Raw genomic sequence first — 18,064 nt, 5'->3', positions numbered from 1 at the left:
ATCATTAAATATACCTCCTGTTGAAGTTCTTCCCACCGAGTATTAAACTTCTCAAGTTTCTCATTTATCAATTCATCCAAGATTCCACCGTCTGTCAAAGTCTGAGCCAGCTCCCGAATCTGGTTGCGATTATCTTCTGGATGCCTCATTAAACGTTCCAAAGACTGAAAAAAGTCAAATAAAGAAGTTTATTTTCATTTTTTAAAATGAAGTTCTACAGAGCTATTCCAATTTGCCTTAAAAATATAAGAAAGAAATTTCATATTTCATATACAATAAAAGCAGAGAAGAAAAGATTAAATACTTATGTTCCATGCCTTGACAACTAATGTTCTGTTCTAAGTATTACGAAGCATGAATATTTTTCATAAAGTAATAAATAAACTTACTGATAATTTTAAAGATGTGGACTATGCCCAATGAGTTCAGTGAAAGTACTTGTACCTTAATATAAAACACTTGCTTGAGTATCTGAATGCATGAAATTCAACAGCAAAAATGGATTATCAATGCAGTATTTTGAATTCTGATGCACTACGAGCATGTATGTAATTTCTACTAATTTTAAAGGCTCCATGAATAAAAATTTAAGAATGATAAACAAAGTTGCACTGCTATGATGAAAACTTGCCCTCTCTGAAGCCTTCAACATTTTTTTGACTGGCTGAAGTGAGTTTTGTTTTTTTAAGAATGATTTTTTTATTATTACCGAAACTGCCTATGACACCCAACACAACACATTTAATATTGTTTGATTTAGGTGGATTTGAATTCAAAACCTCACTTGTTGAATCTAATAAGAACTTAGGACTTCTAAATTATTCTGCACCTTGTTCATGTGTAATGTCAGTTCATAGTTTCTTTAAAATGGCATGAAATTTACAGTTTATCAGCACATATGATTTGGTTATTATTTAAGTCAGCACTTACATCTAGAGACTCAGAAATCTCTTCTGCACCTCCCTGGACATTTTCAGTTGCTTTGAGTTTTAGTTCAATCTCGTTCAACCATTTATTTTCTGCATCCAAATATGACAATAATTCGCGCCAACATGCCCATACCTCCTGATGAAGAAAAGGTTTATTTAGATTGAAAATCTCACAGAAACTTCTCACTCATTAAAATACTGAAAACATTCATGCCTCTTCCCCAAAGCAACACGGTTGATATCTGAGGCTTATGGGACCATATTGATTTTATTTGCCAGTACTCTTATGATCCAAATTAATATAAAACACCAGAAAACCATAATTTTGATTAAACAGAGCAAAATCACAGAAAATAACATGAAAAAGTGAATTCTTCTGCAAAACACAACTTGAATCTTCATTTTTATGTATTATCCACTTTACATACTTTCTGTAAAGTTTTCTTACATAAATATAAAAGTGAGCAGAATTTTTAAAGACCCATGTTAGAAATTTATGTCTTTATTATAAAAATGCATTTAGATTCCTTAAATATTAATTGCTTAAATCACAGGTTCATAAAATATCAGCTTTTAAGAATTCAGACTAAAATCTCTATGGAAATTAATTCTAAACCACATTTAGTGAAATTTATAGACCTTTTAAATGTTAGAGTACAAAATGCAATGTTGTAAAATGTTCTTATCCTCCTGAAATTAAATGATTGTCTAATATTTTATTTATATAGTACCTGAAGATATTAAATAAGCAGATTAAAATAGCACTTAATACACAAACAAAACATTTAAATACTCCATAAATAATCTTATTTTTGTTCCTTTTTTCGTTGTTAGTAGAAGTTACAATAATGTTATTGAATTGCATTACACTCTTGTCAGATCAAGCTTCCCAGAATACAATTCATCTCACCTAACTTTGCTCACACCAAATTTGGGTTATAGAGGGATATTAACATGCAACAACACACCATCAATGATCAGGGTAAATACAGATTACCAGTTTAAACTACACACCTAATTTTCCACAGTTAAGTTTAGACAAGCTAAACTTTACTCTGATATATTATTGTCCTGAATGAGGTTAGGTCTTGAAAATTATTCACAAACAAAATTTAGCTCTTGCAACATTCCTAACAAAAAAACACACCCAATTCACTGTGACTGCTGTATAACAAAAAAGCAGCCCCAAGACAAGAATTTGCAATGGAAATGGGCAAAATGGCAGGGCATTCTCAAAATGCATGAGAAATATTCAGGCTGCCAGCAGATCAAATGCTGCTCCCATGCTGAGATAACACCACTTGACCAGCTCCAGGGCTGTCCAGTCAAAAACCTTAGCCATGAAAGAGAGAAGCCTAGAGGAGCTGATGAAGAGAACATCACAGGGCTGCTACAAAGCCAGATTCTTGGCTTGATCTCAGCAAGGATTAGAATTTTGAGCATCCATTGCTGTCTCTGACCTAAGAGCTGTGTCTCAGGCCTCTCTTGCAACATGACCCTCTGGCAGATGTGAGTCTCAAAAGAACTTTGTGTGTGGCTCATAACATGGGGTATTTGGTATATGGCTCATAAAGCCAGGATAGCCTTGGGCTACTCACGATACCACATAATACAGCTGTGCTTTCCACCTTACTTCTTGCAGTTAAAAGGGCTATAAATACAAGACTGACAAGACATCAAACCTCCAAAGTCTTCCACTTTCCATTCAGCCTGCTGCAGAGTTGCTGGTAGCTGGTAATTAGAACATCCAGCTCTTTTTTCAAAGCCTCATGAGCTGCTGGTGGAGCCTTTGCTATAAAGTTATTCACAGAATCTGTAATAAGCTTCACTTTCACTTCTTTCTGCAGGGCTTCCTCCTTTGCTCTCTGGAAAGGGAAAAAAAGGAGAAATTGTAGTCCTGGTTTAAGAAGGAAAGCAATTTCTAGTAACAACCAGAATTCTCTGACAGAATTCTAGAGGGAGAAAAAACCCAAACAGCACTACTACAAAACAAAATACAACAGGAAGTATTTAATTCCCAGACTTTCTGAAATAATCTTGAATGCATCCAAAAAAATTTTACTTAATTTTGTTGCCAATACACAATAGTCAATGAAATTTAACAACCATCTAGTGCTCTGGAGCTCTCACACTAATGGAACATTTCAGTACTTTTTCCCTCTAAAAAATGCTCCAAATGGCATTACCATCACAACTTATGAACCACAAGTGACAACAAACAAACAAACCCCTAAAAAACCAAAAAAAAACCCAAAAAAACCTGTTGTTTTACAAATTCATGCGTCCAGATTTAATGGTAAAATCACAAGAAAGGCAGAAAAAGAAAAAAAGAGTAGTTCTCGTTGCTGTCATTATCCTACATTTAAAAAGAAAGTCAGAAAATCATTTTTCTCTATTGTAGATAGAGTAGTGTGGTCACTTTTGTTGCTCCCTCCCTTGTCATGTGGTCCATCAAAGAGATTTTCGTACCTAGCACTATTTCCTCTGAGTGCTTTCTGGTGCCTATGACTGGAATCACATCACAACTGGAAACATAGGGATGTTATAAAATGTGTCATCAGTGCCTACAGACCTTCACAGGAATTTACAGTGAGAACTCCCTGCCCAAAAAACATCAAATCAAAACCATATTCCTAACAATTTTATTTTTTTTTTCCCTCTCTGTTTCTGAGGAAGTTCATGAACCGGAATAATTGAGATCAGGCTGACACTGCTAGAGGAAGTTTACAAGGTTGCTCCTGACTCTCCTCTTCTCTAGCTGTGGGAATAAACGGAATTCTGCTCCAGATTTTCTCTGTTGTGATACCATGACAAATAATATGGTTATTTCCTAGGTCAAGGTGTCTGAACATGGCTGTACTTCATCTGGGTACAAAATATCTACTAGGAATCCATAATGGTGATTGAATATAAAACTATACATTTTACCTGTTTTAAGATGCAGTGCAATGTATAAAATTGAGTTTTGCTATTTACTTACTAAAAAAGAATTGTGTCTTTAGAGCAGATACCTGCTTTTGATATTTGTCTCATTTACAATTGAGTTGTTCCATAAATTTCCTTATATTATGTGTATTCTGACTGGCAGCAAATAATTTATGTCAGTAAATAAAGAGATCATCAGTTGCATGGTCTGAAACTCAAACACTGGAAAAAATATGGAATAGTAACAGTTTGAAAACAAAGTGTTGGGTAGATTGACAAAGCTATATGTATATAATGTATATGTGTATGTATATAATGACAATCAGGTTATAATCTGGCTTCCTGCACAGCAAAAGCTGAACAATTCACCTTTGAAATAAGAATTAAGCCCACATCCAGTGGCTTAGCAAGAGTGTATTTAAGCACGTATCACAAATTAGTTGTTTTTTCCAAAGGCCGTCCCACATGAAGGAAACATTTTTAATTGAGATCAAAATATGCCGTTTCTATATTCCCATATTAAAGACATGATATTCATACATAGCACACACCAAGATGCATCCAAACATCCTATTTTTTTCTGCTCATTCTAATATGAAGAGAAGATATAAAACTGGTTTCACTCTGCTGCTGCTAACACCCAAGTTTTAGGGATTATACCGTAAGTAAAAGAATGTTGAAATTACATCCAAATAAATTTCCAATAAAGCACATCAGAAAAAAGCAATGCAGTGTTGAGGAATATCAAATATCTTCTAGCATATTCCAAATAGAAATTACTCCAAACCACCTACTGTGTTTAACTTTAGGCAAGTAGATCTGAAAAGGCACTTTCCTAAAAGAAAGAGTAGACTCTCTTTACAATGAGAGCTTCAAGAAGTTTGAACACAGCTCAAGGAATTTGCTCATCTTTTACCTTCAGCTCCTCAACAGCTTTCTGTAACTCATCAGGTGTTTTATACTCAAAATCTCTTTCCAAATATTCCTCCTCAGCTTGTGTTATCCACTCGTGCATCTCTGACAAATCCTTTCTGAGACTCACAGTCTTATCCAGACCACCTTTCAGTGCAGCCTTCTTAGCATAGGCCTTTAAGAAAGAAAAGATAACACAGTACTTGAAAAAACCTACTGTACAAACTTGACAATGTTTTAGCCTGAAAAGAATCAAATTAAATCCTGTATTAATAAGATTGCTGTAATTAGGCAGATGTTAACAAGTAATTAGATAGATATTAATAACAGACAATCAAAAAAGTACTACATCCTTTTTTTAGCAAATCATGGCTGTGCAGAATGAGTTTGTAATGATTCTAGAATGAAAATCTACACCATATGCTGATGTGTCAGAAAACAAATCTGGGAAAGAACATCTCCCAGGGATCATCTTCTGTAAGATGTAAAAAGAATAACCACAGGAGACTTTGAAAGTGCATTCAAGGGTAAACCAAATGCTTTTGAGCTATAAAGTCAGATGACCTTCTCACTAGTTTGAATGCAATTTACTAGAGAATAAAGCAATATGCATATCTTTCTTCTGTTGATTAATTCATTAATGAATGCCTTAGAAAGGCAAATATCCCAAATATATGTAAAGAAAAAACCCCAATCTCCTACAGGAATAAACTATTTATTGTAAAGGGAAAAATATTACTGTTAAAATATTTACCAATCTCTAAGTGGGGGTCATGTAATTCTGTTATATAGCTCATGTATAGAACTAGAACTAGAAAATATTTTAGATCACCTCATCCCAAACCATTCTCTGATTCTATGAATTGTGCATTAAGCTATTAAAATTGTCTCTGATTGATCCATTTACCATCTTTCAATGGCATTAAGAAGTTTGAATCAAATATTAGTTGAATTAATATGTCTAAATTCAGTTTCACATCTACTGCATATGTATAGAAGGACAATTTCTGCCAATGAGGACCCTGATGATTAATTTAAAAAGAACCAGTCACAGCAGGAGACTTGGTACCTGTTGGCAAATGTGGTCCCACTGAGCATTGAGATCCTTTAGCTCTGACTCTATTCTGGAAGCAAATTCTGGCTCTGCCTCACTCTTCATTTTCTTCCCAGTCTCATTAACACTGTTCAAACTGGGCTGGATTGTCTGGATATCATTTACTAAAGCCTGAAGGAAGAGCAGAAGATTAGTCAAGCAGCATTCACACAAAGTTTCAGATATGGTATCCCTATGCAAATGTGTCTAGATGAGATTCTGACTTGTCTGGGTTCCAAATCTCCAGTTAAATGAGCAAAATCTACAGACTTATCTATGAAAATAAATTAAAAAGGAATGACCAGCTGTAATGTGGCAAGCTATTGTATACCAAATAAAATTTTGTAACTTTTAAATGTTATTATGCACTAAAAATATATACATATGTAATGTTAAAATACATATATCACTTAAAATACTTCTCTTCTGTTGGTTGAAAACATGAGAAATAGCTTTTATTCAGATTTTTGAAAGAACATTCCATTACGATGGTGAAAAATAATGATAATTCTTATTTAAATAATGGCTAAGAGAAACTATGAGAGAACTTGCAGTTCTGTAAGATCACTGTGTATGTTTCATAATATTTACACATCCTGCCAGAACATCTACAGAACTTGTAAATTCCACTGAGCATATCGACAGGGACCATCACGGATTACAAGATTCACTGCACTTACACACTCTGTTGGGACAGGAAGAAGAATTTGTAAACCCTGTGATGGAAGTACCAATACTTCATGATGCTTTAAAACTCTGCTGGGAAAACATCCTGGAACTTGTAAGTTTAGTGAAAAAAAGAATAGATATAACTCGCAATATCTGCAAGTTCTTTTGGAACAATCAGAAAAGTTTGTAAATCACATGAGTAACAGATACAGAAAAAAGATCTTTTGGCACAGATTATAAAGATTAAAAAAAAGAAAAAAATGCAACATTCATAAGCTCAACAAAGTAAATAAACAGTTGACTTTAGAGGAAAGTTACATATTATTTCCTGGATTTGATAGTGTGATCCTGCTATAAATACATGAAAAAAAAATGTCACTGTGTACCTCCTTCAGGTATTAAAGTCTCCTTCTTTTTAAATGAATTTTCCTTCAAACCCAGGACATGCAAAAGATTCAAACACACTGCAGGAGGCAGTCCCCTTTCTAAATGCATTTATTTTTAGGAACTAAATTTATTTTAAGTAATAATTTGTGTAACTTCTGTATAAGCTCAGCTCATAGAGAAGAACTGAATAACTGCCAAGCAGGCAGGTAATACTCACTGTACATTGCTCAAGTTGCTTTTCCAGTGCTTCTGAGTCTCCAAGGGCAGGCCACTCTTCCTTCAGGAAAACATCCACCTCAGCCATCCACTTTCTCAGTGTTTTAGTGTCATTCTGTGTATTAAAAAGACATTTAATTGCATCACACAAAACCTGACTGGCAAAAGTGTAATTCATTCTGACACTACAACTAAAATTCATTGCAATGTAATTTTATCATCATTGAACTGTCTGAAAATACAAACACAGCAAACAAGCAAAACCAATTTTAGCTGGGACTGTCATCAACACTTTAACCTGCACTCTGACCATTTCTGACCAAGTTTAATGTGTCTGTGAGCAGACAACCTTATGGCTCTCAAATTTATGCCTTCTAGATATCATTTATGTTTGGATACTGCATGCTTGTTCATTGGTTCCTTCGATGGCTTCAGATTACTCATACTTGGCATTTAATTCAGGCTCACCCATCAAATGTTCTGTGTTTTCATTTAAACTTCAGAATTCTTTTGGAAGTTATATGATGTGGTGCCTATTTTTCTACCAGAACACAACACGGAAAAACACCTTCACTATTCAGAATGAAAAAAGCCAATGTAACTGAATGAGATTCAGTTCAGAAACTAAAATCATATAATGACTCAATGAGTAACTTCATTACAGAGTCTCTCAATTACTGTTTCTAGTACTAAATTAGGAATATTATTTCCATAGTCTTTATTTAACTCTTGCAGTTAACAAAAAAATCTGAACATCGAATACTTGAAAAGAGGGAATGCTACCAGTCCAGGCAGCATTACATAGATAATTTAATAACTTGAAAAGTAGAATGAGATCTAAAAAATGACACTTAAAATTATCTTAAAATTCCATCTTTGATAATCAGATGCACGTATAAAATAAAATGCATATGTGGCAAAAACTTTAAATTATAAAGCATTTTTTCATCAAACTATTTCCATCACCAATGAAATACATATTGATATTACATGCTGTATGCAAAGCTGAGTTAAAGCACAAAAAAGGTTGTTAGAATAGTGACTGTGTCCTAAAATGTATACAAATATGCCTTAGCAACTATTATGAGACAAGTAACCAAAGGGAACATTTCCCTAATGTGTCTGATATACTTAAAAAAAACAGGTTATCATGGAAAATTAACTGAAAAAAATTATTCACACAAAAATTATCACTATACTCCAGAATGGCAATTACCAAAACACTGTTGAAATATCTACTGTGCATTCCATTATCAACAGTAAAAATATTTCAGAATCATATTTCATAATGAAACTTTAATACCTTTACAAGAATACTTTTAGTTCATTAATGCAGTAAAATATATATCTGGTGGGATTTACTTAAAAAGAAATTAGTCTCCCGCCACCAATGAAGATCAAATGTATGACTTGCATTTTTAATCAGACTGTAAATGTATTTTGTTTATGAGCACTGATTTCATCATATCCCATACTGACACATTCCATAAATTACAACAGCTAGAACAATAATCTGGATGAGAAGTCATTCAACAAGCTCAAAAGACAATGACTTTTACATTAGATGTGCACCAGAGGGATTTCAGCAATAAATATAAGGGCTAAAATTTGTGTGCATCAAGAGCTCACACTGCTTTGAATGTTTTACATGAGCATGGTCGCAATGCTCAGGACCTTTTCAAAACCAGTGGGAAAACCTCTAAATTTGGTGAAGGAGTGGGAGTGAAGACAGGAGGCAGAAGGGAGGGAAAAGACAAAAGTTTGAATTTCTTAAGCCAAAAGTGCCTTGTTTTTTTTATGTGGCACTGTTTTGGGAGTAGGGTGGTATCTGTGAGGAGAGGACAGGTGCTGTCCTGTGCTTGACACAGACAATTCCAGCTTCTCCCTGTGGAACCACCACAGGACATGGCTGATGCTGTGGTGGGCCAGCAATGCTCAGTGGCACTGTAGTTAAGAAAGGACAAAAATGTCAGACAGACAGAGGAGGAGAGGAAAAAAGTGTGAAACAGCCCTACAAAAAATGAGAAGCAGCCCTACAGATACCCAGGTGAGATTCTAATGCTGCCATTCTAAATACCTGAAATACACTTCTGCTTTCTGGAAACTGCCAACAAGATACTACTATATAACAGATGACTTTAATTATGTAAGTGAATTCATTAAAGTCAGTATGGTACAGCTACTTCAGATGCATGAATAAGTGCTTCAGCTACATTGGAAAAGAAGTAGAGGAACATTATTTTCAATTTTTAATGAAATTTAAGCCTTTTGCTAATGAAACAACATAGGCAGAAACAGCCACAAAATCAGAATTCAAAGTAAAATCATGTATTCATCAAAATCAAGCAAACATTTAACTACATTTTTTGTCATGTTTTTATATCTCACTTTGGTATCAATATCTGAAAGAAACACTTAAATATGTTCTGCCTTAGTCCCCCAGCAACAAGCCACCATGTATAAGCTGAGGATGAGAAAGTTTGATGAACCTGGAATCGCTGGAGTTTGGTCACACGCTCCTCCAGTTTCTGGCATTGCTCTGCCAGCTGTGCCGAGAGCTTCTTCCAGCGGCCAAGGACCACCTCAACCTCTGAGCGGTAACTCTGAGTGACTTCCGCAGGGGCTTTCCTCGACAGGTCTTCCACAGTTGTGCTGAGATAGGTCAGGCCTTTCTGCTGCTCTTGCAGAGAACTTTGTAGAGCCTGTGAACAAGAAGCAAGTGGAATTTCGATTAATGTGCTAGGCAACTCTTGCCTGTGTGTGTTTCACAAACACAGGCAAGATACAGAGGTCACCTCTGCTAAAACATGCAGTGGCATAATTTACTGAGCAATCTGGAACTGTTTTTCTCATATAACATAGATGGTTTTTTTTATTGAACTGAGAATATAACCAGAGGTATTTATACATTTTAATAGACATGATCTACATACATTTGATTAATTTGAGATAGGAATTTACTATGACCCTGATGATGACACTTTCAAAAGACCCAGAGAAAAGAACCAGAACATGGAGAAGAAAAAAATATAAACTTAGAGAACTGATTCTGTGATATGATATTTTTTATAGCTTCTCAGAACTTTTGCAATTCTCAGCCCAAATTTACTTCATCCAGTGTTGTTTTCTATATTCTACATTTTATTTTGGAATATGCATCAAACAATATGTTCATTAGACATCTGAGAGTAGAAACTCTATCAGACATGGAAATACAGGGAAGGTTTGTACCCACTGTTAAAATTTGTTCCACATTTGTGTCTACTTGTAAATTTGGCAGGAAATCTGTCAAAAGACTGTGCTGCATTTTGCAAATCAGAATCGTTTTCATGTCAGCACTGGAAAATGAAATTACCTAAATCTATATTTTACTACCAGAGCTATCATCAAAGGAATATTTTATATACCATGGGGACAAACAAGGGCTTTTCCTTAACATTTTCAGTATCTTATGAAATTGCTTTCCATGGCAAGCACCATTTTAAATTCTTTATCCTCAGGAATGAATATAAGCAAGCAACCACCATCTCCTGAAGCCCTGGCCTAAAACTCAAATGAGCATTATTTACTCAAGATCCACAGACTTCGCCAGATTTATGTACCAACTTACAGTTCTGTTCCTCTAAACCACTCAGTTGAGACATTTGTGCCCACAGCTTGATCACTCACCTTTAACTCCCTGAGTCTCTGCTCCATGATTTCATATTCAGCAACTGCGACCTGAGGCATGGAGAGTTTAGATTCTGACTGCTGCATCCACACAAGTATAGTGTTCATTGTCTCCTTGTAGTGAGCAGGAGGCAAACTGTCAAAAACTGCATTCAATGGGAAAAAAAGGGAAGGAAATAAAGGAAGGAAGGGAGGAAGGAAGGAAGGAAATAAAACAATGTTTTGCTTCACTATTCGGTTTGCTGACAGACGACACGTGATAAAAGACCAAGCTTTATTGAAGTCTATGGCTGTTTGGCAAGAGATTGCAACAGGCCCAGTGTGTATCAGAACTACAAAAAAATATTTTAGAAGTAAAAATATTTTCGAAAATGCACCCGCTCCTTCTAATGTTTGAGATACCTCTAGCATTTTATGAGTTGCGTGCCATTTGACTGACCCTGTTATTATAGGCCAGAAGGAAGCCAAGATAACTATTTTCAATATGTGTGTTCAGAGATCAACAGACAAACCATTGTACTTAACCTAAAATCCAATTTCAGAAATGTGTTAGGAACTAGGTTTCCCTTTTATGGCCCATGTTTATGTGTTCAATGTTTCTGTTCAAGGAAAATGTTCCATTTAGGGCATCTGTTAAAAGCTTAGAAAATTAATCTTCCTTCTACAATAAAGTTGAATTTTATTGAACTGCGCTTATTGTGCCAACATTACAGCTGCTGCAAATAGACAACATCTGGCACACACATGAGCAACTCATTAGCAGATACATTCCCTCTGCCATTAACAGTTGCCTCTATATTCACTGAAAAATGTACAGACAAATAGCATGGCTGGTTGGAACTGAAACATTTCCAACTTGTTCATAATAATGAAGAATATAAAAGCTCAAAGAAAGTTGCACTCATTTGTATCTCCTGTATCCTCCTCAATATCCTCTGGTGTTTCACAAAGAAATGTACGGAAAAATAATAAAGCTGTCCAAAAAGTGGTTTTGACAAACAACACAGTTAAAATTTTTAAGTGCAAGTTTGCTTGAGTAATGCAGCAGTGTTTGAAAAAATGTACTTAAGATTTGAATTTTTCAGTTGATCAACAGAATATGATGTGAAAAAAAATTTGTATTTCCAATCAGGTATCATACCAACTTCCCACATCAGGACAATATCTCTTGTGAAGTATGCACATTGTATGGCAAACCTTCATCATAAAAGACTTGGCTGATGTGATTTAGCACATATATCTGGGGATTTACAAGAGATAGGACTTGGTACCAAGAAAGACAAGAATTTCTTCCCTTGTGAGGTATATTTGTACACAGAAATAAATAAAATATCCAAACATTTTCCATTTCATTCAGTAACATTTTAAATCTTTTCTTTCCTTAGTGAAATTTGTATTGTCTTTGACTCATTTAATCCAAACAATTTCTATTTTAGAATAGAACATACATTTAAACTCTGAAATGCAGTTCAGTACTGGGATGTCATGTTTGACTTCTTCAAGTTATTTTGCCCTTTAAATGAAAAACCAATCTTATGACTAATGTATAACTTCAAGCATTTAAGTAAAAGAAAGCTGGTTTTGCTAGTACTGAAGAGTATCTCAGAACAGTTGTGCATTAGCAAATTCCACCAAATTGCATCAAACCCTTACCAGGCCACTTTGCTAATAATAATAAAAAGTTTAAAACCATCCAAACATTTCATTCAGTTGTAATGAATTATGTTTTCTAATATTGGATGGACTAAGTAAGAGTTCAAATGGGATGAAAGATGTTGATTTAATCAAACTACTGCCTTTACAATTTGGTTATTAGATATTAACTTTAGAAAGCATCTTTAAGTTGTGTAACCATAGTTTTCCATTTTCACTTTTCCAGATTAATGCAGATTAGTAATAACAAAATAGTTTTTGATTCTGTTTTTAAGACAGAAAATGTGGCAGCAATTTCATCCACAAAGAAGCAGATTAACTTTCAGGATGGCACTTAAGAGCCTTAATTATTTTAGCAGCACATGATGGCAATGGTGAGAATTCAGTCAAGCTCCTACAGTGGGATTCACATTACCCAGTTATAACTGTCTAAATAATCTAAACCATTTATGGCCTCTCTGTGGGCAATATGAATCTCTAAATTCACCATGCTAATAACATAAACCCACATTCAAGACCTGTTTCTTTTTCTCTTAAAATTTTCTTTGTGATACTAATACTTATGGACTGAAGTCCACACAGTAAGCAAAGTGTATTAATATGGATTCTGCTGCATTATGGAAAACAATGAATTGGCAATGAGAAAGATGCAGTATGTAAGATCCTCAATATGGGCCTAGTTTAGATATAGCAACACTAGCTCCAGGACAGAACTGAAACAAAACATCTCAGAAGGGTATATTAAAAAAATGTTACTGTAAAATAGCAGAATACAGTTCCCATCCCAGAAGGGAAAAATGTTTCTGTATTATATGTATTCCACTTGTAGGGAATTCATTTTGGTGTGATTGACACTGTAACCCCTGAGAACTGACATTCTCAGAATTGACTAATACATTTGCACTTACATATTTCTTTTAGAGAAAGCCTGTAAATTTTGAAACAGAATGTTAAAATAGACAGCTAATTCTATTTATTAGAAATAAATCCTAACTATCTAAACATGTGAAAATAGCTTTCCAAGTAAGTAAAATACTTTTTTTTTTTTTTTCTCACAGCTTCCTTGTTTTTGTGACCAGATTTTTCAGTCAAAAATATTTTCCCAAATCAGAAGTGAAATGAGAATACAATTATCTCAGCAACTATCAAATCACACTGGATAGGTTACAATGTGTTTCTCCTGAAGTCATTACAAGTCCCGCTGTTCATCGCACCATCACAAAGACAATAAATATAATCTGTGGCACCTAAAATGTACTATTTTAGTGAAGACTTATTCCCTGAAATAAATTAACAAGATTGAACTTCATGTATTTCCAATAAAAATCTCCTCAGTAGTAAATGCAATTTAAAACCAGCCTGATGCTTTCATAACTTTGTTTTACTTATTTTGGACTACAAATACTTGAACCAATTCATCAAGGTCTTTATACTGATGTCTTCATAAAAGCTGTGATTTCCTTCGCATTTTTAACCAGAAAGTCTCAAAGTGGAATCAGAAGAAATCTTGTGTAATACTTGATCTATGTTATGCAAGTAATTTAAGACTTGCAGTTCTCTTTGTTATAAAGCTCTTGAAAGAAACAGAAGGGAATAATAGGATCACAGAGTGGCTGGAAGGAACCCTGAAGAACAGCCAGTTCCATTCCCCATCTAGCAGAAAGCAGGGACACCTTCCACTAGATCAGGTTGCTCAAGTCCCATCCAACATAGCCTTGAACACTTCCAGGGTAGCCCTTCTCCAGTTCTACAGGACCTATTGTAACAGTAAATATCTTCTAAAAATACAATTATTTTTTAGGTGGGTTTATTTTTTCATCCATAAAAATACTCATTTTTACCACTGAGGAAAGGATAAAATCACCTACAGAGTAAAGGACATTATCTCATACACATTCATTTCACAGGCTGCTTTGTCCTTTTGATCTTGATTTAAATAAAAATAATTACTGAAGGAAATGGCTAGGGGGAAAAAAGAAAAAGAAATTTCTTGCATGCTACTTATTAAAGCAATAAATTCTCACACACATCTAAACTGTATCTTCAGTTTGAAAGACACACTTAAAAAAAGGTTAAGCAAACTTTATACCTCAAAATCAAACAGCAGTGAATATTTTTACTACTAAATAATAGTTCAGGTCTAAAAAAAACTTATAGTAATGAAGTTTTCAGGATACTTGCTCAAAATTTTCCTTTCTCAAGTCCACAATGATTTGTGAAAGGTTATTTTATGTACCATTAAAATTCCACTGACACTTGCAACCCATTTCCAATGCACTTAAAGCATCAGAATAAGTTAGCAGTTCAAAGTTTTAATCAAAGCAGAATAATTACAGACTAAAACACCAAATGGTCATCATACTGTTCCAGCTACTGTAGTTTATCTTATAAACTTATGCCAAGTTTGAATTGCATGAGCTCTATGCAATACGACAATCTAAGATACTGTACTAATTGATTAGAGAGAATAATGATGCGCGTGCAAAATAATTTTAAGCATGGCATGGGTAAATAAAAAGTTTAAAGAATCATTACATGATAGAGAAGGCAAAAACTTTCTAAAGTACTTCCTGAAATAAACAGGAGAAACATAATTTGAATGAAGATGAATAATTCATCATTATTAATAACAACAGCAATGATGACAATGATGACTTCACCTTTGGGAATTACTGATCCTGCAAAGGTAGAATCAGAACTTGAAAAGAAAGCACAGTGCATAAAATTTATGAAGCAGAGAAAAATGGAAATAAATATGACTTTTTCTTTGCCACCTCCATCTTGATACTTTCAGCTTTATCTATGACAATAGCCTTTTTTTTTTTTTTTAGTTACTTGCTAAAAATCTAAGGATTTTCCAATTTCCCTCAGAAGAAGATGTATCTCAACAAGAACATGCATATGAATCAAGGCCATGACAGGGTAGCAGCTCAATGCAGCGAGACTGAAAAGCAGAGCACCTTAATGGAATTTGGTTAAGTCACAGAGCTAAAGGAATGCTGGAATGAATCAGCTGCTACCCAGGAGGAAGTTTGAACCAGGGAGCGTTCACGTGCCTGACACTGTCAGCTCTCCCTGGGCTCAGGGGAATGGGAGGCTGACCATGCTGCTCCCGAGAAATCTCTCTGACATAGCAGCAGTTAATTTCAAGACAAATAAATATAATGTAAAAAACCTCCTTTTTCACCAGGGCATTACAAAATCTGAGAAGCTCCTTGAGAAATCAGGTTATTCATACTTGAATCATTGGCACTATTCTCAATTTCAATCCCTTGTGTAGATTACTGAATAGTTTTAAGCTCGGTCTGACCTTTATTTTTTCTATCTACCAATATTCTAGACATTAAATGTGCTTGGGGAGAAAAGAGAGCTGGAATGCTGGATACATCACATTCAAAATGACATATGGATATACAGACATTCTATAAAGAGAGAAAAATTAGGTTCTATTTCTTAATATTTTATGAGGTTGTATCTCTTGCATAAACAGCACCACAAAATAATGAAAAAACCCCAACCAAATAGGTTTCAGAATTTAAAATAGCTTTTGTAACTGGAAATGCTAATCAAATTATGGAGAAAAACATGAAAGAAAATCTGAGTTAGTCTGTAGTATTATTTTACTGACAAATCTTCTGTGCAGCACAGAGAAACTACTAAGCACTCTTGAATATTTTAAAAAAACCCACCCAAAACTAAGCTGACATCACTTTCAAAAAATCACAAACAAAACCTAACCAAATAAAAAATATTTGAGGGAGACAATCTCCAAAATCAGAGAAAACTGTTTATGAGGGAAAAATTCCCTTGAAAAACAGAAGAGCTAAATACCCTTATCCATCAGAAAAGATAATGAAGCAATGGAACATTAACAAAAAACACCCAAAAAAACCCATAAAAAAATAAACAAACCTCTTATGATGGACAAAAAGAAACATCTTTTTAACATAAAATAAATCTTAACCATGAATCCAAAAAGAAAAATATTTTTAAACTTATGTAAGTTTTATGTACATGAAATGAAAAAAAAAAAAAAAGGATCAAATCTTATAACTGATCTGCAATACATCATTTAGTCTTCAGGAGACTTTTTCATCTGAAGGAAATAATTAATTACAAATAGTTCATGTAAATAAAAGATGGCAAGATCTAAAATACTCTAACAAAATTTCAATGTTTTCTATTAATGTAAGGCCAGAATAAGGACACAGGGTATGGCCCACCTATATAACACATGAAAAGCAGTAACAACTGTCCAGGGCTCCATCCAATATTGATTTAGAGACTTCTGTTCTCTTGAACTAAAGGAGATTCTCCCCAGCCTGTTCAGTGCTTCCACCTCAGGACAGCTGTTCCTGCAGCTGGCCATGGCTCAGGAGGAGCTGACTCCAGAGCAGGAGGGGGAAGGAATACCCAGGAAGAGCTTTACTAAGCCCATGGCTTTACACTTCAGGCAGTGAACACTATTTGCCTTACTGGACTAATTAACTGCTTAATTCGTGACCTGTCACTACAGCAAAATTTAACGTGGCAAACCAAACAATTATGGATGTTTGGAGAGAGAAAATATCATAAAGAAGCCAGTATTGATACAATGTTTCTGTTGGGAGAATGGCAACTTGTTTTCAGCATGCAAAACATAGTCACATTAATGGTTTATACATCTTGCCCACTGCTCATCTTGAATTTAGAGTAATTAAAAAACTATAAAAATAAATAAAAAACACTCCTTAATGTAAAATTTCTACAATTCATTCTTTCATCACTTGCTTTGGGACACTTGTATTTTATTCCTTCTCTTGTCCCATGCATCATCATCTCTTCAGTTTGCGTATGTGGACACATGTAAAATAACTACAGCAGTGCAGTAATGTAGTATTAAAAAAAAAACAATATCCAATACTCTCTGTGAAAGAATTAAGGAGGAATATTAGAAAAATCCACTAGAAGGAGCTAGCACTATGTCAAATTTCAAATCAGTACAATAATTTAGAGATATTGGTGATTTAAGTGGCAAATAATATCTTTGTTGTTGAGAAAAGTTGATTTTTTTTTTCCTGATACTTTATTAATTTCATAAGCTAACACAGAATGTGTACATTAATTTTTGCTATGTTATATACCATTAATTAGCAATAGTTAACTTTCTATTTTGGTATAAGATTTGCCCCTTTTGAAAAGTTCATTTTACTAAAAATATCACATAATGTTAGAACTGGCAGTCATGTTTTGCGTTGCAAATAAGAAAGACTTGGCAACATGATGACAAACTAGATATGCTGAGGTGGTTACTCTCTTTGATGAGATTTATAGAGTTAAATCTGTGAAAATCTAGAGTGGATTCACTCCTGTAATTAAGCTGTCTTTCCTCTCTACTTACTGACAGAGATGGACTGCCTTGTCTTGTAATCCAAATAAACAAAGACAGTTTTATGGTGCTAAAAAATATCACTGTATCTGTCCATAAATATGCTAACAAGAGGAAGTTTGATGGCAGAACTACATTGAGTGGAAGCTTTGCTTAGTGCACCTTCCCTTGATTTCTTAATATAAAATATGGAATAAACTGGTAATTTTAGAAAGACTAATTCATTTGCAAAAAAGAGCACCT

General features: G+C 34.4%; 1 protein-coding gene across 3 annotated transcripts in view; it reads right to left on the bottom strand.

Annotated features, from left to right (window-relative positions):
• The window catches only part of DMD (dystrophin), a 1,141,085-nt gene that overhangs the window by 632,628 nt on the left and 490,393 nt on the right, over positions 1 to 18,064 (bottom strand). For all 3 annotated transcript variants that reach the window (XM_058829412.1, XM_058829411.1, XM_058829410.1), the window contains exons 22-29: positions 10,801 to 10,946; positions 9,621 to 9,833; positions 7,133 to 7,246; positions 5,836 to 5,991; positions 4,771 to 4,941; positions 2,612 to 2,794; positions 931 to 1,065; positions 15 to 164 (exon numbers count right to left, since the gene is read on the bottom strand). In XM_058829412.1, the coding sequence (XP_058685395.1) occupies positions 15 to 164; positions 931 to 1,065; positions 2,612 to 2,794; positions 4,771 to 4,941; positions 5,836 to 5,991; positions 7,133 to 7,246; positions 9,621 to 9,833; positions 10,801 to 10,946 (1,268 nt within the window). The remainder of the gene's footprint in view (positions 1 to 14; positions 165 to 930; positions 1,066 to 2,611; positions 2,795 to 4,770; positions 4,942 to 5,835; positions 5,992 to 7,132; positions 7,247 to 9,620; positions 9,834 to 10,800; positions 10,947 to 18,064) is intronic.

Source organism: Poecile atricapillus, chromosome 1 (genome assembly GCF_030490865.1).
Source record: "Poecile atricapillus isolate bPoeAtr1 chromosome 1, bPoeAtr1.hap1, whole genome shotgun sequence".
NCBI classification, from domain to species: domain Eukaryota; kingdom Metazoa; phylum Chordata; class Aves; order Passeriformes; family Paridae; genus Poecile; species Poecile atricapillus.
Note: the sequence above shows the minus strand (reverse complement) of the source record. Positions and strands in the feature narration are given on the sequence as shown.